We start from the raw sequence: 25,549 nt of genomic DNA on the forward strand, positions 1-25,549 counted from the left end.
GTCTTCCCCCGAACTTCCCGTCATTTGGGGTCCTTGTCGCTGGGTTTGGTGTTGGAAAAAAGGATACCTCCTTTTTGTTTTTCCTTCCCAGCGCCCCAACGTCTGTTGTTAGGGGGCCTTTTCTCCGAAGGACGGGTTTTACCTCCAAAACCACCCTGGGGGCCTCGAAAAAACCTTTTCCTGTTCTGTCTAGGCTTAGTAGGAAAACGCACCCTTTTCTCCGAGGACCTAGTCAGAGCCTGATCCAGGCCTGTACCGAAGAGAAGGGAGCCCTCGAAGGGAAGACCACAAAGGCGGTTCTTAGATGCTAGGTCCCCATTCCACATCTTGACCCACACTGCTCTTCTAGCAGAGTTGAGGAGGGCTCCTGTCTTTGCGGTAGAACGCACAGTCTCTACTGCGGCGTCAGCTAAATAAGCCACTGCGCTCCCTATGAGCTGTAGGGACTCCAGAATCTCCTTAGATTCTGAAACCTGAGACACATGTACCATCAACTTGGAGGTCCAAGAATTTGCATTCCTAGCAAGGCAGCCGCGTTAGCTTCCCAGGCTCTACGCAAGGAGGTCTCTGCCCGCCGATCCATAGAATCCTTCAAGTTGCCTGTGTCCTCAAAGGAGAGGTCCGACTGTTTTGAAACTTGCGCGAGGGGGGCATCTAATCTAGGAATTTAAAAAAATTTAGATTCCTCCTCTTCCTTAAAGGGGCAACGTCGTTTCCAGGTTTTGTATCTCAAAAGCTTTTTCTCTGGTTCTGCCCATTCCCTGAGGATGATATCCTTAAAGGACTGGTGTACCGGAATGGCTTTAGACTGAGATTTAACTAGGCCTTGGTACAACCTATCCTGTGTGGAAATCTGTTCCGTAGGCTGTGGAATCTCCTCAGAGGCGTACACTGCCTCTAGGAGACCTTCCATGTCATCAGCAGCAAAGACATATCTGCCTGCCCTAGTATCCTCGTTCTCTTCCTCCGCTTGACCAACAGAACCTTCCTCCTGAGGAGGAATTTCTGAGTCCTCAGAGTCAGATACCAAGGACCCGAGGGATTCTTGGCGGACTTTAAAAAATTGCGAAGAGGAACTTTCCTGAGAAGAGGGCCCTGCGATGGGGGGTTCAGGCTCTTTGCTCTTTAAAGACACATGAAATTCTTTGAGCGTAGAGAGCATCTCAGACTGGACCTCAAGAAACCCCTTCAGAATCTCAGAGGTCTCCTTCCCTGCTAGTTTAACAATACATTTAGCACAAAAGGGCTTGGAATAATCTGAGGGTAACTTGCAACTGCAATAGCCACATTTTTTAGAGCGACTACTGTAGTGTCCTTAGCAGAATGACTAGCACCCCCCTGGGCAACAAAATCCTCCCCTAGAAAGGAAAGGATACACAGGCATGTATGTAAATACCGGGGGAACAATATACTGGGTCCCAGCCCACCATACCTGTATCCAGGAAGACTCACCCCCGTGGTCTCCTCTGCAGCCAGGGCCGTAGACGACCGGACCTCTCGCTCTATTGCGTGAGGATGAAGGCGCCTCTCTCTCTCTCGGCTGCCGATGTGTGTTTCCGGTGTAATGGAAAGTCGAGACTGGCGTGCTGGAGCGCACCATCTCTACCGAGCCGACCCGGAAGTGACATGCGCGCGCGTGACGTCATTGACCTGCACCGCCGGCTCTGCAGAGACGCCGGATTTGGCGCCAATTTCGAAGGAGGCAATGAACGCTTCCAGGACGACCCAGCCACAGCTCCAGACCGCACAGAAGGACTCCCACCACCGGAGAGAGCCTGACCCACAGACCTCCAAGGTAGGGGGAAGCTCAGGGAAAGAGAGTGGATGAGCCCCTGGAGCTCCAGGATAGCCACCTATCCTCAGCAGACTCCAGCACTCAGGGGGGTTCTTCACCTCACACAGTGAGGCCCCCCTGAGCAAGAAGGGACCCCCTAGGAAGGGAAAAAATTCCGCTAAACCCAAAGGCTACCCAGTGCCTGCAGTTCAGTTCCCAGGGGGAGACCACCAGCCCCAGGCTTTAGGTCAGAAAAAAATAAACGTTTCGCTATGGGGAAACACAATCAAGAACTGAGGAGCATGGGAAGGGGCGGGGTTTTTAACCTCTTTTTGATTGTGTTTCCTGTCAGGAGAAGCCAGTCATCTCTCAGGGTGCCGTCCTGGAAGACGACTAGAGAAAAAACATTTAGAAGGGAAATGGAAGGAAAAAGGTAAGTGAACCAACAATGCACTAGCTTAAAGGAACCTATTTAGAAAATAAAAACAAACCTTTACAACCCCTTTAAGCTGGCCATAGACGGGTTGAATCTTGGCCGGTTTAGCAGGAACCAGCAGAGATCCGAACCATGTATAGGCAGGCTGAATGTACTCAAGCTGATCAATTGATCAACTTTGGTACAACCACCTACCAGATTTTAAATGCGATTATTGCTAGCAGATGTTATAGCTGCTAACAATAATCACTGTGTTCTCCCAGCAGGAACGGCTTCCCCTGCCTCCCTGCCGGGAGAATATAATGGCTCCATGGGAGGGATTCAAGCTTACAATTAACTCTTTTAGAACTTAAAGCTGGGTTACAGGGCACAGCAGGGGGTCCGGTGCACCCCTGTTCTCCTTCTCAGGAGCGAATCAGGTTTGAATTTGAATTCTGACCTGAAACTGAGCCAAAGACGCACAGGACCCTTTTCCGGCCACCCCAGAGCTGAGTGAACCGGCTCTATTGAGAGCTAGTCACAGTGTTCTGTCATGTGAATTGGATGCAGGGAAATCCGCAACACCCAATTGTACAATTTGCAGCTGTGACTGGAATGATCAACTTAGGCCCCTTTCACACTTGTGCAACTTGTCCTGCAACTTGGGACTTGTGATTTCCAATGAGTACTGTTCATATCTATGCAACTTCAGTAGTCCCTGCACTACTTTGGTCTGACTTTGATGTGACTTGAGGTCCATAGACCTCAAGATTACATAGTCATTGCTTCAAGTCGGGTCAAAGTCGTGCGACTTTCAGGTCGTACAAGTGTGAAAGGGGCCTTAGACAAACAAAGCTAAAAATCAAACATACAGTATAACATCTACAAAACTTACCCAGTCTTTTTAGTGATGAATATCTGCTGAGGTCTGATTTAATAGCAGACTCATAAGAGGGTGGCAAATGAGACAAGTTATGGAAAGAACGAGAGAATGACAATGTATTATATTTTTTGCAAGAAGGTTGAAGCTGAATATTGTTCATTCTGTAATCTAGATAGGGAAGTAAAAAAATGAATTTTAATTAACATTTTCTTCTGAAATATGCAAAAGTACCAGTTTTTAATTCATATAATACCATCATGATGAAAGTAAAAATTGCATTTATTTAGCTAGTTGAAGGGTGGTTTGTAGACAATGTGCAACAATGATACAGTAAAACCTTGGTTTGAGAGTAACTTGGTTTGAGAGTGTTTTGTAAGACAAGCAACATTTTTTAATACATTTTTACTTGATATATAAGCGATATCTTGATATACAAGTAGCGTCATGTGCTAACTGAGTATAAAAGAGAAGAGAGGCGCTCCTAAGTGTAGCAATATGGTTTCATTTAATGAAGGTACAACATTTAGCAATGTCATGGACCTTGGAATGCAGAAGTGTTCCTCCTTGAAATCTGTTACACAGTGGGGGGTCTTCTGCCCTCTCTTAAGACGGCTCCATTGTTCTGTGTCTGGCTATTGTGTACATTGATTGCCCCCTGGGGCTTCTGTCTCATTACACATAACAGTCCTTCTAATCAAGCTATCGGACCAATCCCTGCTGACTCATTTTCAAGTCCTCATTTGCATGGCTAAGGAGGACCTGAAGGAGGACTACATGTACTTTACAATTGACCAATAGGAAAGCGGTTGTTGGGGGCGGGATGTTCCAAATTCTGTTTAAAAGTGTGTTGTGTACTTCCAATAAAGGTCTTCCTGTTTAAACTTACATACAGCCTGCCTGGTGTTTGTTCTAATGGATTCCGAATGGCACATAGCTGTAGTTCGGATCCCGGAGCCTTGGATGACTGCAAGCTTGGATGACTGCAAGCTGACTCACTAGTAGCAGAGGAGTGTCGGGAGAGCAGAAGCGAGCGAGCAAGGGTCTCGTTACAAGCAACATATTGCTACACATAGAGACGCCTCTCTTCTCTTTTACACTCTGTAGCTCCTGATGGATTTTACTTTTAATCCCCTTGTGGAGGCTTCCATTTGTGGATGGACATTTTATGGTTACACAACCTATCACATTGCTACAATCTTTTTATATGGACTATAAAATGAAGGATTTATGAATAAATGGTTGTGGAACGAATCATTTGAGTTTCTATTATTTCTTATGGGGAAATTTGCTTTGATATACAAGTGCTTTGGATTACAAGCATGTTTCTGAAACGCAATCCAAGGTTTTACTGTATTATGTACATATCCCCCATTTCTACTGTCAGAATTATGTCCAGGACTTATTGACTTCAGTGGTGATTATTCTGATACTGACAAACAGCACTACTTAAGCCCTGTACACACGGCCGGGAATCCCGTCTGTTTGAAAACCGTCAGTTTTCCCGACGGGATTCTTGCCAAGCTTGCCTTGAAAAGCCATGTATACGCAAGAACGTGGTGACGTCAAAGACTACGAGTCGGCTAAATTACGTTCTATGCTACCGCACATGCGTCAAATTGTTATCGAGCATGCGCGGTTTATTTCCCCTTCAAGTAAGCATACAGACGACTGGTTTTCTCTGCAGGAAACACTCTAAGGTCTTATGTATTGTTTTACCTAAAGCTTGGGGAATGCAGGATGGCCGAGCCCACTATCCCCCTTAAAAGGTGATATCACTGTCCAAACAACTTTGATTGGTCATTTACTCACATACTAGCCTGAACCTAACACAGCCCAAACTGGAATTGGCTAGTCTCACCCAGGGCGGCCATGAGGCAAGTGTCTGGTCCTGATCACCTGTGCCATGTTGCGAAACAGCAAACGAGACTCCATGGTGGGAAATATCACCTTTAGTGTTAAGTATTCTTGATATTTTCTTTAGCTTTTTCTGTCATTACTTTTAATAAATGTTATACTTTTAAGTATTTGTATAATCTCTCTTTGCACATATCGAATAAAAACCCTAAAAGAACTTAAAATATCACGTGGCCATGATAAAACACCATGCTCCAGAGATGTCCCTCACTTTTACTCAGTCCAATGCCAACAGTGGTTTCTTTGCAGGCCAGTCAAGTTCCAAACTCCCCAAACTCACTCATCCATGTCTTTATGGACCCAGCTTTGTGCACTGGTCCGAATTATTTGGTGGAGGGGGGATTATGGTGTGCGGATGTTCCTCAGGGGTTGGGCTTGGCCCCTTAGTTCCAATGAAGGGAACACTTAAGGTAGGGGTGCCCAACCTTTTGAAGAGCGAGGGCCACTTAAGCAACTTGGTAACTAGTCGGGGGCCACAATGAGCGGAGCGGGTGGATGACAGGTCACGGCTACTCTATAGGCCCTCCGATCCACCCAGATGAAAGGGGACAAACTCCCTTCTGTTTTTCGGATTGGAGGTAGGTGGGCGTAAACGGACACCTGACGCTCTATAGAGGTGAATTGAGGACCACATTTGGTCGGGCTGATCGTGTGAAAAGGGCCTAAGACTGCTTTCTCACTGATGTGCTGCAGTTTACCCACACCACAGGTGCAGCGTTGTGCACCTGTGTCTATCCTGTGGGTTAGCTGAACTTTGCCATAGACTCCGCATGTGCAAAAGCCGGCACTGTAGAGGAAGCATTGGCTTATGGGGTTCTGCTCCACAGCCGATTTCTTCCTCTTCCACCAGCTTAATTCACAACTCTGATGCTGTGGTATGGCAGGTCGGCAACCTGCGATCTGGGCTTGCCAACCCACTATTCCAGAGCAGGAGGTCGCGGGCCACATCAAAGGGCTCCGCGGGCCACTGGTTGGCCACCCCTGACTTAAGGCGTCAACATACCAAGACAACTTGATGCTCCCAACTTTGTAGGAACAGTTTGGGGATGGCTCCTTCCTGTTCCAACACGACTGCGCACCAGTGCACAAAGCAACCCAGTCCATAAAGACATGGATGAGCGAGTTTGGGGAGGAGGAACTTTGCTGGCCTGCACAGAATCCTGAACTCACAAATATGTTCCTGGAAGAATGGTCAAACATTCCCATAGACACACTCCTAAACCTTGTGGACAGCCTTCCCAGATGAGTTGAAGCTGTTATAGCTGCAAAGGGTGGGTCAGCTCAATACTGAACCCTACAGACTAAGACTAGGATGCCATTAAAGTCCATATACGTGTAAAGGAAGGAGTCCCAATACTTTTGAATTTATATATATATATATATATATATATATATATATATATATATATATATGTGTGTGTTAAAGAGTTGACGGTTAGTAAGTGAGTTATGCTAAAGTAGTACATTTTGTCTCAATCGCTTTTTTCTGACTTTTGTAACACTTACCTAATGTTGCTGAATGCTTTGGGCTATTAACGGTAAGGATGAAGTTATGATGCATATTGTCTGAAAAACAAAAAGGAAAACATTTAATATATTAAATATTGTTAAATATTCTATCACTGTCCTTATTTTTACTCCAAAATTATGTTAGTATATTTTTAGTTTCCAGTTTACTGGGTTTTCTAAAAAGTTAAGTAAACCTCAACATCTCTTATTTGCTCCATTTTTACCTGTAAAATATACCATTAAAAGGATTTTGTTATATCTCTTTGTTACATTCCAAAAAATACCAATTGAGCTAGTAACTGATTTCTGCCTTTGCTGCACATTTATCAGTTACAGTGGAACCTTGGATTACGAGCATAATCCGTTCCAGGAGAATGCTTGTAATCCAAAGCACTTGCATATCAAAGCGAGTCTTCCTATAGAAGTCAATGGAAACGAAGATAAATTGTTCCACATTGACTTCTATGGCATGCAATGCCGCATGTGGCCAGAGGTGGGGGGTCGCCGGAAAGCTTTGGAAATACTCAGGGACAGCTCGGCTGATCTCGGAAACCCTTGGAAAAGCTCGAACAGAGAATTTACGAGTGATTCCGAGTACTTCTAAACAGCTCCACACCGGTGCCCTGCACCTCTGGCCAAATGCGGTACTGCACACCCCATTAGCTTGATTTTGGCTCGTTTTGCGAGACAACACTCGCAAACTGAGTCAGGATTTAAAACAAAAGGTTGCTCGTCTTTCCAAACGCTTTTTACTCGTAAACCAAGGTTCCACTGTACATTGAGTGAGTGAGTGAAAAATGTATATAGCGCTACACATGCGAACTGAATCGCCTCTGGGCGCTTGTTTGACCATTTCTCCCTTGAGCTCAGAAGAGGTGGGTTTTGATCTTTCTCCTCCAAGTGGTTCTCCTCCAAACGAATGGAGGTTGGCAAAGTGTTCTAAAGTCGAGGGCCTTGGACAGCAAATCTTCTTTCTCCTTTGGGGTATCTGGTTTTGGGGATTTGGAGTAAATTTTGGTTGGAGGATCGCAGAGCGTGATTGGGGTCGTAGGCTTTTATTTTGTCGCATAGGTATTGGGGGCATTTCCCCAAATACATTTATGCGTTAGACAGAGTGCTTTGAAAGTGATTCTGTCTTTCACTGGTAGCCAGTGAAGGCTTCTCAGTGAAGGGGAGATTGCTTCCCATGGTTTTTTCCCAGTCACCAGACGCGCGGCCGTGTTCTGAACGACCTGCAGGCGCGTGATTTGGTACTTTGGGAGTCCGAGATAGAGGGCATTTGCATAGTCCAGCCTGGAGTTAACAATTGTTCCCACCACGACTGCTATGTCTTCTTTAGAAATAAATGGGATTAGTCTGTGTAATAAGCGTAGCAGATGGTGTGATCCGCTGACTACTGACCCTATTTGTGCATCCATTGTCATGTGGGTGTCAAAGAAGACCCCAAGACTTTTGACTTTGGTGCTAGGGGTGATGATTTTTCCCAGAATGGGCGGAGGTGTCCAGGTTGTTGCCAGTTGATTCTTCCGATTAGCGTGAAACAGGAGAAGTTCTGTTTTTGAGCCGTTGAGTTTAAGATAACTCTTTGTCATCCAGTTCTCTATCAAAGAGAGACATTTTTCTAGATTGAGATGGTGATCCTTTTTGTTGCAAATACGAAAATACAATTGTGTGTCATCCGCATAGGAATGGTAGAGCAGCTTTTGGCTGCTGATAATTTCAAAAAGAGGGCGAAGATAGATATTAAACAGCACCGGCAACAGAGGTGATCCTTGAAGGACTCCGCATGACACCGTGCGTTTTTCAGAAGTGAATGGTCCCAGTTTCACTACTTGTGATCAGTTTTCCAAAAAGAAGGAGAACCAGGGTAAGTCACATTCCGCGATCTTGGCTACTTCAGCTAGTACCTCTGGGTTCAGGTTCTTTCTCTCTCCGCTACCACCTCTGCGGAGGAGAAGGCAGTCGCCCCCTCCCTCCTGGACTCTGTTCCCCAGCTCAACTAACTGAGCACATGTACGCTAGGATTTTATACAGTATCCCAACATGCAATGCAGCACTTTTCCTTTGCTAACTGCCAGGACTGTAACAAAGCCTGTACATTCACTTGTCAGGTTCCCTTTCACTGTCCAATATGCCTCCCTATTGGACCAGTGGGGAACTTTAAACAAGCTGAGCTGCACCCGAGCACAATGAGCAGACCTAACCAATAGATCCTGCTCCCTGGTAGGCAGAGAGCACTCTAAGTTTTTGGTAAGCAGAAAGACCAAAAACTATACTCTCTTCTAGCACCTACCTAGGAGGGTACTACATAAGTATTGCACTAATGTAAGTGTAGGACCCCTCAGTAGGCAGTAGTATTAGGTACATTTCGTTTTTGGACTCCTTGTAATCAGGAAGAGCAGTTATTGTTAGTTAGTGTCTTTTCTAGGTTGCACAGGTGCAGGCTCAGCTACTTTCCTCTGCATCCCACTGAACTCTGAGCTATAGTGGGTGGAAGAGCTTAGACCCTGGCCTGCATATTCATGCCTCTTTAGCCAAGTGAGTGACCAGCAGGGGGCTGAGAGGGATATAAATAGGCTGGGGCCTGGAACAGCTTCCTCTTGTTCCTGGGGGAGTAAGACCCAGGGCTAAGGCATCCCTGGGAGACTACATGCAGCTTCAAATAATTATTTTTGGGGTCCCAGCTCTCCTTCTTTCCTGGAAGCATGCAGAAAGCTCATAGGAGGATCCAGAACACAAGCAACAAGTACAAAAGCTGACTGGTACTGCAGGTGGCAACACAGTATACAGGCCACAGAGAGCACCAGAGATATTCTTTGCACTATTTGGGAGAGCTAACAGCAGTATATTTAGTATAATGCTCCTGTTGAGGAGATACTGTTTAAAATACTGTTACCCTACATATTCAGAAGGGTGGTTCTCACCCTGGGGGAGCAGATAATAGCTAAAATCCTCCATAGTTTTGTTAGAAGTTTTTGGAGTATTCCAAGGCTTACCCTATCCCAGTTCACTTAGCAAAATAAACTGCAAAAAGACATGTACAGCCTGTTCTCTGACTGAACTACCGTGTGCCTGGCTGCTGTTTGCCTATCAGAGAATGGAACATGGGACCAATCAGCCAGTGCTACATAAGAATGCCATCTCATACTTGAGTGTTCCCTGTGGAAGCTGCAAATCACTGTAGTAGTGACCGCTACTACAGTGATAGCTAGGATCTTCCAGATCTGTGGTAGGGTGGTAGGGGGCGCTGGTGGAAAAGTGGGGTAAGAGTCACTTTAGCAGTGACAGTGGTGGATATATAAATAAATATGCCTCAACAGGTAATTAAACAGTGAAATGGATGGATTAATAACCAGTGTAATTACTATAGTAATTATGTGAAAAAGGTACAATTCATATATAATTATTTAACAAGAACAATGTGATGTGACACACAGAGCCCGGAATAAATTAAATACAAAGTCCAAAAGAAAGTGATGACTCGATAGCCGTGGATACCCAAAGGAAGGGTAAGTATATCAACACAATCAATTAGGAATCCACTGTGTAATCAAGATATTCAATCAAAAATCTTCTCATAAGGTTTGTGCCTCTAAGTGTTCCTTCACCATTTACAGCGATCGACACCCAAACGTGTTTGTTAATGGTAATGCGCTTACCAGAGCAATTGGACCTCTTTAGTGAAAAAGAAGGTCAATCTCGCTTGTGCAGATAAATGCCTGCAAGCATATGATGCGTCCCCAGCTGATCAGATAGACACCTCTTCCTCCAAGAATTTCAAAAATGGGACATGAAACAGAAAAGCAACTCCATCGTGCAACCGGTTTTATTTAAAAAAAGTTAAAAGCAAACATGGGCCAAGTGGCCACTTACATTAAAAAGTGCCCATCCCAGCACTGGGTCTGCAGGCTCGTCAGTACAAACAGAAAACCTCCACCTCCGTGTCGGCGTATGTCCGCGTTCCACCGCCAGCTGTTCAGGAAGCCGGATGGTTGGGGAATCTAAATCATGTGACCAGGCTACGCCGCCGACGATCGTTTCGTAAGTGTTACGTCTTCAGGGGGCGTGTATTTAAATTGTGGAAGGCGGAAGTGTGCTTATGAATTGACAAGGGTCGCGGCCAATTACAGCGCAGTCCCAGTAGCGGCTTGGGCATTACACCTCAATTTTCAGTATCTGCACATTGCAAATACGAATCTGCAAACACTAAGCTACCAACAATATCTATATCAATCACAACGTAGCTCACTTAACCTCCTATTCAATATTGCCATCGCTAAAATGTGAAATTATATAAAAAGGAGAAAGATGAAGAAAATATATATATATATATATATATAGTATAAATAAAACAGTGAACGCATCTTTTTTGGTCACTAGATGGCGAGCTAACTCGCACAGGACCAAGCAATGAGAAGGTGGGTAGGACAGGGGGACCCCAACACTGCAGCCCAAATGGTGAACCTAGTGGAGAGGTACAGTGCTACCGAGGACTTAATAAACCCACCCACGCCCCACTTCGGAGTGTCTCGGGGGGGAAAGATCTCCCAACGGTTCGGGTAAGACTGTTCCGAGGTTCAAGAGTTTGGGGAGAGTGGATAAGACTGTTGTTACAGCAGATGAGACTGTAGGTCCTAGACCTGGAGACTGGCCAAAGAAGCCAGGAAGGTTTTTGGGACCGTTAAAAGGACTGGGGGTAGGGCAAATACAGTGTTTTCGTTGCCATGCATTAGGCCATATTGCTGCAGATTGCCCTCTAAATGATGAACCTATGCAATGTGATTATGTTGATAGGGTAAGACGCATTTCTCTGTTTGCACAGGTCGCATGTGTTGCGACAGGTCAGAGTCGCCTTGAAAAACAAATGTGCGTTATTTCAATAGATGGCAAGCCTCTTACAGCCCTGCTAGACTCTGGTAGTGTGGTGACCTTAGTCAGGAGTGCGTGTGTAGACCCCGCAAAACTACACCCCAGTTGTATTGGGGTAATATGCATCCATGGGGACACTCGGGACTACCAGACAGCGGTGGTTGGGGTTGATACCCCCTGGGGCTGTGTAACACATTCAGTGGGGGTGGTACCTTCACTGCTCCATGAAGCCTTAGTGGGGAGAGACTTTCCTCATTTTTGGAAGTTATGGGAGAGTGAAGGGAGGCCCGTAGATAGCGCTCCCCCTACTGGCGAAACTCGAGAACTCTCACCAGACACGTTTTTCCAAAGGGAAGGGCATGCTGTTGGTGGGATCGAGGAGGCCAGAGATCCTCCACCATTCCTTGCCATGGCTGGGGAACCAGATGACTTAGAAGCTAGCACCCAGCCTGAGGGTAACGAACAGGAAACCTCGCCTGACCCTGACATGGAGAGTAGCCAAAATGTGGTACCCGACTTGGAGGTCAGGAGGGAGGATTTCTGTACCGAGCAGCTGCGAGAGCCCACCCTCATGAATGCCAGGGAAAATGTTAAGGTGTTGGATGGGGAACCGGTGGATCCTAATTGGGTGGTGTCCTTTCCCTACATGGCAATTAAAAACAATTTGTTTTATCGAGTGATAAAACATGGAGAGGAAGAGGTAGAACAGCTACTAGTTCCCAAACCCTTTCGCAGGGTGGTGCTAGACCTGGCTCATGGTCATGTTATGGGGGGACATCTCGGGGTCGAAAAAACCAGGGAGAGAATCACCCAAAGATTCTTCTGGCCCGGTTTGCATGCAGAGGTCAAGGAGTACTGCGAATCGTGCCCCAAGTGCCAAATGTCAGCACCATCGCCCCATTTTCGCAGCCCCCTTGTTCCTCTACCAATAATTGAGGTCCCCTTTGAAAGGATTTGCATGGACCTGGTGGAGCCGGTCGTGAAATCTGCCCCGGGGTCACCAGCATATTCTGGTGATCCTGGACTATGCGACTCGCTATCCTGAGGCCATACCCTTGCGTAACACCTCCGCCAAGGTTATTGCCAAGGAATTAGTCCAGGTGTTTAGTCGAGTGGGGATCCCAAAAGAGATCTTGACCGATCAAGGCACCCCTTTTATGTCAAGGGTTACCAAGGAATTGTGTAGATTGTACAAAATCTCCCATCTCCGTACTTCTGTCTACCACCCCCAGACAGATGGTCTGGTCGAAAGGTTTAATAAAACATTGAAGAGTATGTTGAAAAAGGTGGTCGACAAGGATGGGAGAGACTGGGATTTTTTGCTACCATATCTCATGTTTGCCATACGAGAGGTTCCACAGGCCTCCACAGGCTATTCCCCCTTTGAGCTCTTGTATGGTAGGCATCCCAGGGGCCTGCTAGATATTGCTAAAGAAACGTGGGAAGGAGAGGTCAGCCCATATAGGAGCATCATAGAGCATGTCTCCTTGATGCAGGACCGAATCGCAACCATTCTGCCCCTAGTACGGGAACATATGGAGCGAGCCCAGGAGACCCAAAGGAGGGTCTATAACCGGGGTGCCAAGGTCCGTACTTTCAGCCCGGGGGACAGAGTGTTGGTACTGGTTCCCACGGTAGAAAGTAAGTTTTTAGCCAAGTGGCAGGGTCCCTTTGAGGTTGTCCAAAGGGTGGGGGAGGTAAACTACAAAGTCTACCAACCAGGGAAAAGGAAACCACACCAAATTTACCATGTAAATCTCTTAAAGCCCTGGAAGGACCGAGAGACTTTACTGGCCACGTCCCCGCCTCCAACAGACCGGATACCCGTGATACCTGACGTTCCCATCACGGATTCCCTGTCCGTAGCACAGCAAAGTGACGTTAGGGCATTCGTGCAGAAAAATAGAGACTTTTTCTCCCCCTTACCCGGACTGACCAACACGATCCAACATGACATAGTGACGGAACCAGGGGTTCGGGTAAATGTAAAACCATATAGAATTCCAGAGGCCCGGCGAGAGGCAGTTGCGGAAGAAATAAAAAATATGTTAGAGTTGGATGTGATCGAGGAGTCTCACAGTGAGTGGTCAAGTCCCATAGTGCTGGTCCCAAAACCTGATGGCAGTATTAAGTTTTCTAAAATCATTACAAAACCTAACAGTGTGTCCAAATTTGACGCCTACCCGATGCCCCGGGTCGACGAACTTGTGGACAGGTTGGGACAGGCTCGCTACATAACGACCCTAGACCTAACGAAAGGTTATTGGCAGATACCGCTTACTGAATCGGCCAAGGAGAAGACTGCCTTTTCCACTCCTGAGGGCTCGTTTCAGTATAAGCGGATGCCGTTTGGTCTGCACGGAGCCCCTGCATCATTCCAGCGAATGATGGACAAAATTTTGAGACCATATCGCTCGTATGCAGCGGCGTACTTGGACGATGTGGTCATCCACAGCCCAGATTGGGAATCGCACCTGCTCCGTGTACAAGCGGTCGTAGATTCCCTTAGGGAAGCACGTCTCACGGCCAATCCAAAGAAATGTGCCATAGGCCTGGAGGAGGCCAAATACCTTGGGTACGTTATTGGCCGGGGGATGGTCAAGCCGCAGACCAATAAGATTGAGGCAATTCAAAAATGGCCCCAACCAGTCAAAAAAAACAAGTGAGGGCCTTCCTGGGCATTACGGGGTATTACAGGCGTTTCATACCCAATTTTGCCACCATTGCCGCCCCCATTGACCGATCTAACGAAGGGTAAGGGGTCGGTCATGGTCAAATGGAACCCCGAAGCCGAGGGGGCATTTCAGAAGTTAAAACAGGCTCTTTGTATGGTACCCGTACTAGTAACCCCGGATTTTAGCCAGGAGTTTGTTATACAGACGGACGCCTCTGAGGTGGGACTAGGGGCCGTACTGTCACAGATCAGGGATGGTGAGGAGCACCCAGTGGTATACCTGAGCAGGAAGCTGAACAAGCACGAGAAAAATTATGCCATCGTAGAAAAGGAGTGTCTCGCCATTAAGTGGGCCTTAGACTCCCTGAGGTATTACCTACTGGGGAGGTCATTTAAGCTGGTCACAGACCATGCTCCCCTGAAATGGATGTGTGATAACAGGGAGAAAAATGCTTGTGTGACAAGTTGGTTCCTGGCTCTACAGCCTTTTAAATTTACGGTGGAGCACAGGCCAGGGAAGCTCCAAAATAATGCAGATGCCCTCTCCCGTGTGCACTGTATGGTTGGGTCAAGTGCTCAGCCGCAGGGGCTTAAGCAGAGGGGGAGGATATGTGACGCTATGCGAGGTGCGATACATGATCATAGGTACATTTCACCTTGCATACGTTCTATCATGAGAGACTGAACCGGAATCCATTCCGGGTTTTACAGCCTCTGGGCCTGGCTAGGGTTCCGGTCCGGATGTTTGGGTCCACTGGAGTCCACAATCAGCTGGACTTTAAATGTGCAGGAAGAGAGCACAACAGGGCTCTGGCTTGAAACTCAGGAAGGGACCTGAGTGAGGGGAGCGCTGAGTGCTGGAATAAAAAGGTTTGCTTTACTACATGTTTTGTGGGTGTCAGGGACTAGCCCCACACTGTATAGAGAGGAGATCCTGTTTGTTTAGTTTAGCGCCGGACGGCAAGGATTTAATTTATTGTTTTGTTTATTTTAATCTGCAAACCATTTATAAATAAAATCTGGCATCCGCCAGACTTAAAAGAAAGTGCCTGCTTATAGACTGTGATTTCAGAAAAGGTGATCCCCATGAGCGAATCCCTCACAATATATATATATATATATATATATATATATATGTATATATATATTTTCTTCATCTTTCTTCTTTTTATATAATTTCACATTTTAGCGATGGCAATATTGAATAGGAGGTTAAGTGAGCTACGTTGTGATTGATATAGATATTGTTGGTAGCTTAGTGTTTGCAGATTCGTATTTGCAATGTGCAGATACTGAAAATTGAGGTGTAATGCCCAAGCCGCCACTGGGACTGCGCTGTAATTGGCCGCGACCCTTGTCAATTCATAAGCACACTTCCGCCTTCCACAATTTAAATACACGTGACTATTGTGACCAGGCATGCCCCCCTGAAGACGTAACACTTACGAAACGATTGTCGGCCGCTGTAGCCTGGTCACGTGATTCCCCAACATCAGGCTTCCTGAACAGCTGACGGTGGAACGCGGACATACGCCGACACAGAGGTGGAGGTTTTCTGTTTGTACTGACGAGCCTGCAGACCCAGTGCCGGGATGGGCACTTTTTAATGAAAGTGGCCACTTGGCCCATGTTTGCTTTTAACTTTTTTTAAATAAAACCGGTTGCACGATGGAGTTGCTTTTCTGTTTCATGTCCCATCTTTGAAATTCCTGGAGGAAGAGGTGTCTATCTGATCAACTGGGGACGCATCATATGCTTGCAGGCATTTATCTGCACAAGCGAGATTGACCTTCTTTTTCACTAAAGAGGTCCAATTGCTCTGGTAAGCGCATTACCATTAACAAACACGTTTGGGTGACGATCGCTGTAAATGGTGAAGGAACACTTAGAGGCACAAACCTTATGAGAAGATTTTTGATTGAATATCTTGATTACACAGTGGATTCCTAATTGATTGTGTTGATATACTTACCCTTCCTTTGGGTATCCACGGCTATCGAGTCATCACTTTTCTTTTGGACTTTGTATTTAATTTATTCCGGGCTCTGTGTGTCACATCACATTGTTCTTGTTAAATAATTATATATGAATTGTACCCTTTTCACATAATTACTATAGTAATTACACTGGTTATTAATCCACCCATTTCACTGTTTAATTACCTGTTGAGGAATATTTATTTATTTATATATCCACCACTGTCACTGCTAAAGTGACTCTTACCCCACTTTTCCACCAGCGCCCCCTACCACCCTACCATTTACTAAATAGGAGTTATGAACTCCATTTCCAGGGGAGCAGCTTTCATTCAGCCACTCAGTGTGGTTATACACTCACATTTTTTTGGGGGCGGAAATTACCTTTTACCACTCTGTGTTGCCTTTCATAGAACACAATGTATGTGATCTCCACCTATCATGCTATATCATGTTAATAGATGTGTTGATATGCAAAGGGTTATCAGGAGGCAAAATTCAGATAGGAATATATAATATCTGCCATCAATAGTTAAAAAAAATATTCTTCTCTCAGGAAAGGCTGCAATTTATGCAGGAATGATAATAATCTTAAAAATTTTCAAATTTTAGATGGGATTTTGAGGTGCTTTTTAAAAGATTTCCTAAAAAACATCTTCAAGCAGTCATTCCTCCTTGTGACCACAGGGTGTCAGGGTAAGCACATCTAACATCCATTGTGCTGTGACTTCTAAGGCCTAACAAAATACACATTTATTGTATATTACAATTTGTACAATTTGTATTTCCATCAATTAGACGCCAAGTAAGATCCTTTTTTTTTATTTTTTTTTATGAAATACTTATTTATAGGATTTTCATCTTCATCTTGAACAACAATATTTCCATACTTGCAGAGTCATGTACATACTGTATATCCTTAATAAATTGCTATGAAATGTATCAATTAAATGTTACATAAGCAGTTTTGCATTCCTACTAACTACTGTACTCATAGTTAAAATGCAGAATACAAACAATTAACAATCCATGTCCGTACGCCTGTATTTTGTTCTGGTGCATCTAATGGTATGCATTTTAAATTTATCAAAGCTGGAGACAGAATCTGGAGCAGCTTTGCATAGCAACCAATCAGCTTCTAGCTTTCATTTTCAAAGCATAACGGTACAAGTCTTTGATAGAAGCTGATTGGTTACTTATGCACAACTGCAATTCCATTTTTGGTTTTGTGTTTAAAGGGGTTATAAAACCTTGAGGTTTTTTACCTTAACCACTTAAGGATCGATCCTTTTTCTGAGATTTGGTGTTTACAAGTTAAAAACAGTTTTCTTTGCTAGAAATTACTTAGAACCCCCAAACATTATATATATTTTTTTCTAATGCCGCGTACACACCATCACTTTATGTGATGAAAAAAAACGACACTTTCTGTGAAGTAAAAAATGACGTTTTTGAAACTTCAATTTTCAAAGACGAAGTTGCCTACACACCATCGTTTTCTCACAATGATCTTGCAAAGTGAGGTTACGTTCCACCACGTTTTACCATTGAAGCTTGCTTCATAAGTAGCTTCTGGGCATGCGTGGATGAAAAAACGTCTTAGAAAACGACGTTTTTTGCTACACACGGTCAATTTCTGTGAAGTAAAAAGTGCACTTTTGAAAAACGACACATAAAATTGAAGCATGCTTCAATTTTTTTTGGTCGTTTTTTACAAGACATAAAACGACGTTTTCCCCCACACACAGTCAATTAAAGTGACGTTTTTAAAAACGTCATTTTTTTTCATCACATAAAGTGATGGTGTGTACGCGGCATAACACCCTAGAGAATAAACTGGCGATTGTTGTAATACTTTCTGTCACACCGTATTTGCGCAGCGGTCTTACAAGCGCACTTTTTTTGGAAAAAATACACTTTTCTAAATTAAAAAATAAGACAACAGTAAAGTTAGTCCAGTTTTTTAATATTGTGAAAGATAATGTTACGCCGAGTAAATTGATACCCAACATTTCAAGCTTTAAAATTGCGCCCGCATAAAAAAAAATTGCGCCTGCTCGTGGAATGGCGACAAACTTTTACCCTTAAAAGTTTCCTTAGGCAATGTTTAAAAAATACTTCAGGTTGCATGTTTTGAGATACAGAGGAGATCTAGGGATAGAATTATTGCTTAGCTCTAAAGATCACGGCGATACCTCACATGTGTGGTTCGAACACCATTTTCATATGCGGGTGCTACTCACGAGCTCATGGGACGAGGCGCGTTTAAAAAAAAAAAAATCTTATTTATTTTACCTTTTATTTTATTTTTTTACACTGTTCTTTAAAAAAAAAAAAAAAAGATGTGTCACTTTTATTCCTATTACAAGGAATGTAAACATCCCTTGTAATAGAAAAAAGCACGACAGGACCTCTTAAATATGAGATATGCGACTAGCTTGCAAAACAAAAATCTGTCGTCCGATTTTCAGTTTGTGTGTACGGGCCATAAGCAGGCTGCTAGCAGGTTTTAGCACTTCTTGAAGCTTATTGAAAGCCGCCCTGAAGCCTGCTAATAGTTTGCCTAAAGTGGCAATCAACACTCCCATTAGGACCTATGTTTAACATTTACAAACTGGAGTTGAATGGTACTTTAACCTCTTGGAACAGACAGCACGCAAAAATGTGGCCTCTCGATGAATGGGCCTTGGCATTGTGTGCAATATTGCAAAAACAGCTGTGCTGAGAGTGCGCGCCCTGCACTCTCCCGGCGCAGTTACCAGTGGCTCACAGAAAGCTCACCATCACTGCTTGTGATCGGGAGCTTTCCGATTACGTGACTGCGGTGACAATCAATCATGACGATCACATGACTGTTAACCTGAGCCCCGCCTCCCGGCATCTAAAACCCCATAAAAGGGCCAGGAGGCGCTGGCGCCAAGGGGTTAAAAGCTTCAGCAAAACTTGCTGAAATCTCTGGGAATGCTGTTCACACTGCTCTTATACAAGCTGAAAGTGGTTCTAAAGGCTCAAGGTTTCTTACTGTCATGCATTCTATGCACAAAGGTAAAAAACCTTCTCTGTGCAGCTTCCTAGCTCTAATACTTATCTGAGCCCTATCCCAATCCAGCGATGTACACAAGTGCCTCGGCTCTCTTGGGGCTCTGCCTCCTCATTGGCTGAGACAACAATTGTTAATCACAGCCACTGAGCCAATCTGGAGAGAGGGGGGGGGGGGTGGGACCGAGCCGTAGCTCTGTATGTGAATGGACACGCAGAGCCGCAGGTCGGGAGTGACCCTGCTTGGGTGCCCCCATTGCTAGCTGCTCACTCTGGGGGCACTTGGCAGGAGGGAGGGGCCAAGAGCACTGGCAAGGAACCTGAGAAGAGGAGGATTAGGGCTGCTCTGTGCAAAACCTCTGAGGAGGAAAATTACAGGCCAACATAGTTTTCTACCAAGCACCAGAGGCAGAAGTAGAAGGGACAGTAACAGGTGAGGCTGGAGTGCACTTTCCGGTATGTGAGGGTTTCTGTCCACTCCTGTGCCCAAAGCGTCATAGCTGTATATCTGCAGTGTGAAAACAAAAGCACTGCTGCATCTGTCTGCCAGTCTCAGAAGATTTTGAGCTATATTTGGTGATGCCACTACTGTGCTGCTAATGATTCTCTCTGCTAAAGACTCTGACATGAGGAAGCAAAGCCCTGCTTCTACCAAGATGGCTTCCTCCCAGGGCCGGACTGGCCTACCGGGATACCGGGAAAATTCCCGGTAGGCCGCCTGCTGTCAGTCAAATTAATCAGCTCAGCTGTGGGCCACGGCCGCCATCGCGGCCGCTTTCGCGGCCGCATTTTGCATTTAGACGCATGCCCTATGCCTAGCTGCACTCCAGTGTCATGCTAATGTCACATATTGTGAATAAAAAGCAGCGGCGGGCCGGCCGCCGGCGGGTTGCGGCCGCCATGCTCGCCGCTGCACTTTCCTTCCGCGCTGTGTCACTGTGTGGACTGGAGCGATCATCATGTGCCTGAGGGAGGGGAGGAGCCGAGCAGGAGAACGGAACGTCCCATCGTCCCGTGCGGCGCCAGCACCGCCCACTATGTTTCTCCTGCAGAGTCATGTGACAGTGTGAAGGCAGAGCAGCAGAGGAAGTGAACGGCGCCGGCCACCCTTGGGGCACAAGGTGAATGAAATCCTGTATACTGCATCTCGACTCTCTCTCACCATATAACGGTGCACCCCCCCGGGCCCCCCCTCCTCTATCTGTCTGTATAATAATCTCAGAGAGAGGGGAGGGGGGGGGTGCACCGTACACTGGTGGTGTGAGAGAGAGAGATTATACAATTTACAAAAAGCAGGGGCAGAAAAGATAGGTGCAGAGGGGGGGGGGGGGGGGGTTTGACCATGCAATGGTGAAAGAGATTATACAGTCCAGATTACAATTTGCAGGGGCAGCAAAGGTGACAGAGAGAGAGAGGGGGGGGGGGTTGCATGGTGCACCCCCCTTTCTCTGTCACCTTTGCTGCCCCTGCAAATTGTAATCTGGACTGTATAATCTCTTTCACCATTGCATGGTCACCCCCCCCCCCCTCTCTGCACCTATCTTTTAAATGCAAAAAAAAAAGGGTAATTTGAAAAAACAAACAAACAATAATCTGCCTGCGCTTAGGACCGTGAATTGGGCTGCTGCCCCCCCTGTAAACCAATCACCCATTCGCCCAGTCCTCTGTCACCCAGTCGCCCAGTCCTCTGTCACCCAGTCGCCCAGTCCTCTGTCACCCAGTCCTCTGTCACCCAGTCCTCTGTCACCCAGTCGCCCAGTCCTCTGTCACCCAGTCGCCCAGTCCTCTGTCACCCAGTCCTCTGTCACCCAGTCCTCTGTCACCCAGTTGCCCAGTCCTCTGTCACCCAGTCGCCCAGTCCTCTGTCACCCAGTCCTCTGTCACCCAGTCCTCTGTCACCCAGTCGCCCAGTCCTCTGTCACCCAGTCCCCTGCTGTCACCCAGTCGCCCAGTCCTCTGTCACCCAGTCCTCTGTCACCCAGTCACCCAGTCCTCTGTCACCCAGTCCTCTGTCACCCAGTCCTCTGTCACCCAGTCCTCTGTCACCCAGTCGCCCAGTCCTCTGTCACCCAGTCCTCTGTCACCCAGTCGCCCAGTCCTCTGTCACCCAGTCCTCTGTCACCCAGTCCCCTGCTGTCACCCAGTCCTCTGTCACCCAGTCCCCTGCTGTCATCCAGTCCCCTGCTGTCACTCAGTCCTCTGTAACCCAGTCGCCCAGTCCTCTGTCACCCAGTCCCCTGCTGTCGCCAAGTCCTCTGTCACCCAGTCCTCTGCTGTCGCCAAGTCCTCTGTCACCCAGTCCCCTGCTGTCGCCAAGTCCTCTGTCACCCAGTCCCCCTGCTGTCGCCCAGTCCTCTGCTGTCAGCCAGTCCCCCTGCTGTCACCCAGTCCAAGTTTGGCAGCAAAGGTGACAGAGAGAGAGGGGGGGGTGCACCCCCCTTTCTCTGTCACCTTTGCTGCCCTTGCAAATTGTAATCTGGACTGTATAATCTATTTCACCATTGCATGGTCAAACCCCCCCCCTCTCTGCACCTATCTTTTAAATGCAAAAAAAAAAGGGTAATTTGAAAAAACAAACAATAATCTGCCTGCGCTTAGGACCGTGAATTGGGCTGCTGCCCCCCCTGTAACCAATCACCCAGTCCTCTGTCACCCAGTCCTCTGTCACCCAGTCGCCCAGTCCTCTGTCACCCAGTCGCCCAGTCCTCTGTCACCCAGTCGCCCAGTCCTCTGTCACCCAGTCCTCTGTCACCCAGTCCTCTGTCACCCAGTCGCCCAGTCCTCTGTCACCCAGTCGCCCAGTCCTCTGTCATCCAGTCCCCTGCTGTCGCCAAGTCCTCTGTCACCCAGTCCTCTGCTGTCGCCAAGTCCTCTGTCACCCAGTCCCCTGCTGTCGCCAAGTCCTCTGTCACCCAGTCCCCCTGCTGTCGCCCAGTCCTCTGCTGTCAGCCAGTCCCCCTGCTGTCACCCAGTCCAAGTGACACGCTGAATCTGGTGATGGGATGGGTGGCAAGTGACACACTAAATCTGTTGGCAGGGGACGGATGGCAAGTGACATGCTGAATCTGGTGACAAGGGACAAGTGGCAAGTGACATTTCCGAGTGTCTCCGATGCTCTCTGGCGCCCCCCACCTCTGGCCACATGCGGTATTGCATGCAATTGAAGTCAATGCGGATTATTTTTTTTTCGTTTCCATTAACTTCAATGGGGAAACTCACTTTGATATGTGAGTACTTTGGATTACGAGCATTCTCCTGGAGCGGATTATGCTCGTAATCCGAGGTTCCACTGTGTGTATATATATATATATATATATATATATATCTCCCTAGCCCTATGTGCTTTCATATCTGTCTTATCTTTATATAATACGCTCTTTAAATTTTTCTAAAAAATGTATGGTTTTCTCTTTTATGAACAAGAAAATAATGACGTTATGATGTTGGGCTGGTAAAATAATGCTATGGGGCTGGTATGAAATGTTTTCCAGGGCTGGTTTTTACTCCCAGTCTGGCCCTGCTTCCTCCATACAGAGACACCAGGGCGGGATTGAGAAAAGATCAGCTACAGGGAGACCACAGACAATACTATTGACTAGCTCTTTGATGTCTACCTGCCTGACTTTTTTTGCCACAGCTTCCAGAATTTAGTTCCTCACAACTGATTTACTGTAATAAATGCACCTCATAGTTGTTTAACGGTGTATGTGTTCCACTTACAGTAAAAGAAAAACTCTAGCTCTAAATTATCAGTGGTGGGGAACTGATTTGTGCATTATAACAAACAGCTTGCAAGTTTTCTAGTGGTTTCCATCATGTCTCCTTTAAGTTAGGTGTCCTGTGCTAACAAGCATCTCACACAGTTCTCACATAACTCTACACACTTCACACATACTGGTGCGTGAAAATCAATGTTAACAAAGAAAGCTGTGAAATTTGCTGCTTAGCGATGTATTGAAACATTGTGATTTACTGGAAAGAGCTATCATTTTTCTTAAAGGAAACGTCTATTAGGAAGGAAGCTGATTCTGATCTTCGCTTCTGAAAAAATACTACTTGCCTGACTCCAGGAGCTTTAGTAATACATTAGGGCTCCATTCACACCATGGCTTTCCGTTTTGCAGGCGGAATCGCCACGATTCTGTCCACCATTCGTTAATTCCGCAAATCGTGGGGCTCCCTTGTGTTCCCCATTGCTTTTGACACCCAAATCGTAGCACGATTTTACCAAAATCACGCTGCGGTTTGGGTGCCATTCAAAGGAACGGGGATTGCAAGGGCGTCCCACGATTTGCGGCATCACCGAATCGTAGGCAGAATCAGTGTGAATCCGCCAGGAAAATGGAACGCCATGGTGTGAATGGAGCCTTATGCCGCAGACACATGATCATTTTTCAGCATGGAAAAAAACAACGTTTTTCGGCATGTAGAAAAAACAAAGTTTTTCCAACTTCATCATTAAAACGACGTTGCCCACACACCATCGTTTTACAGTAAATGATGAATGTGCTTACTCCATTATGAATGGTAGTTTTACCAAAACGAGCGCTCCCGTCTCATAACTTGTTTCTGAGCATGCGCGGGTTTTTAACGTCGTTTTAGCCCACACGCAATCATTTTTTACAACCTGAAAAACGACATCATTTAAAACGACGTTAAAAAATGCAGCATGTTCGAAAAAAAAAATTTTAGTTTTTCAGAACCTGAAAAATGATGTGAAGCCCACACACGATCATTTTACTGTAAATAACATTTTTTAAAAACAACGTTTTTTTCATGCTGAAAAATGATTGTGTGTACGCGGCATTAGACTCACTGACTTGGAACAAGTATGCAGGTGATTCATTGACCTTTCTGATCTGAGTAGTGGTTCAGTAAATAAAAAAATATTACAGTAAAACCAATGCAGCCAATATTTCTAGAAGGAGTTTAGCATTACAGCCTCCCTGTTTCTCTAATTACAGGTTTTCTCTTTTTTTCTTACAGTAATAGTGCTGATCCTGATAAGACAAAAGCATGCAATTTTGACAGGTTCCAACAAGTCATTCAGGGCAGTGGGACATTATGTGACAGCAGGGCACATCGCATGAGAGCAGAGCACATCTAATGAGAGCAGGGCACATCACATGAGAGCAGGGCACATGCACATCACATGAGAACATAGCACATTACATAACAACAGGGCACATTACATGAGAGCAGGGCACATTACATGAGAGCAGGGCACATTACGTGAGAGCAGGGCACATTACATGAGAGCAGGGCACATTACATGAGAGCAGGGCACATTACGTGAGAGCAGGGCACATTACATGAGAGCAGGGCACATTACATGAGAGCAGGGCACATTACGTGAGAGCAGGGCACATTACATGAGAGCAGGGCACATTACGTGAGAGCAGGGCACATTACGTGAGAGCAGGGCACATTACGTGAGAGCAGGGCACATTACATGAGAGCAGGGCACATTACGTGAGAGCAGGGCACATTAGGTGAGAGCAGGGCACATTACGTGAGAACAGGGCACATTACATGAGAGCAGGGCACATTACATGAGAGCAGGGCACATTACATGAGAGCAGGGCACCCTAGGTGAGAGCAGGGCACATTACATGAGAGCAGGGCACCCTAGGTGAGAGCAGGGCACATTACATGAGAGCAGGGCACATTAGGTGAGAGCAGGGCACATTAGGTGAGAGCAGGGCACATTACGTGAGAGCAGGGCACATTAGGTGAGAGCAGGGCACATTACGTGAGAGCAGGGCACATTACATGAGAGCAGGGCACCCTAGGTGAGAGTAGGGCACATTACATGAGAGCAGGGCACATTACCGTGAGAGCAGGGCACATTATATGACAACAGGGCACATTACGTGAGAGTAGGGCACATTATGTGAGAGCAGAGCACATTATGTGTGAGCACGGCACATGCGGTGCTTGTGCGAATCACCTGCAATGTCTCAGATTGCACAAGTGTGAACCTAGGCTTAAACACCACGGCCTACCTGAGTATTGTTGCTAACCATGTCCATCCCTTTATGACTACAGTGTACTCATCTTCTGATATCTCCTTCCAGCAGGATAATGCACCATGTAACAAAGCTCATATCATCTCACTACTGGTTTCTTGGACAGGACAATGAGATCTCTGTACTCCTTTGGCCTCCACAGTCACCAGATCTTAATCCAATACAGCACCTTTGGGATGTGGTGGAACGGGAGATTCGCATCATGGATGTGCAGCTGACAAATCTAAAGCAACCGTGTGATGTTATCATGTCAATATTGACCAAAATCTCTGAGGAATGTTTCTAACCCCTTGTTGAGTCTATGCCACGACGATTTAAGGCAGTTTGGAAGGCAAAAGGAGCTACAACCCGGTACTAGCAAGGTATACCTAGTAAAGTGTGTGTACATCATTTATATATGAGTGGACATTGCAATTTGCCACACAAGAAAAAAAGGATATTGTGAATTATTATAATTTATTATGTAT

At 46.1% G+C, this 25,549-nt stretch overlaps 1 protein-coding gene across 1 annotated transcript in view; it reads right to left on the minus strand.

The window, feature by feature from the left end:
- The window catches only part of SHISA7 (shisa family member 7), a 94,163-nt gene that overhangs the window by 11,578 nt on the left and 57,036 nt on the right, over window positions 1–25,549 (minus strand). The window contains exons 3-4 of the mRNA XM_040325594.1: window positions 6,493–6,552; window positions 3,085–3,240 (exon numbers count right to left, since the gene is read on the minus strand). Coding sequence (XP_040181528.1) covers window positions 3,085–3,240; window positions 6,493–6,552 — 216 coding nt within the window. The remainder of the gene's footprint in view (window positions 1–3,084; window positions 3,241–6,492; window positions 6,553–25,549) is intronic.

This window comes from Rana temporaria, chromosome 10 (genome assembly GCF_905171775.1).
Source record: "Rana temporaria chromosome 10, aRanTem1.1, whole genome shotgun sequence".
NCBI classification, from domain to species: domain Eukaryota; kingdom Metazoa; phylum Chordata; class Amphibia; order Anura; family Ranidae; genus Rana; species Rana temporaria.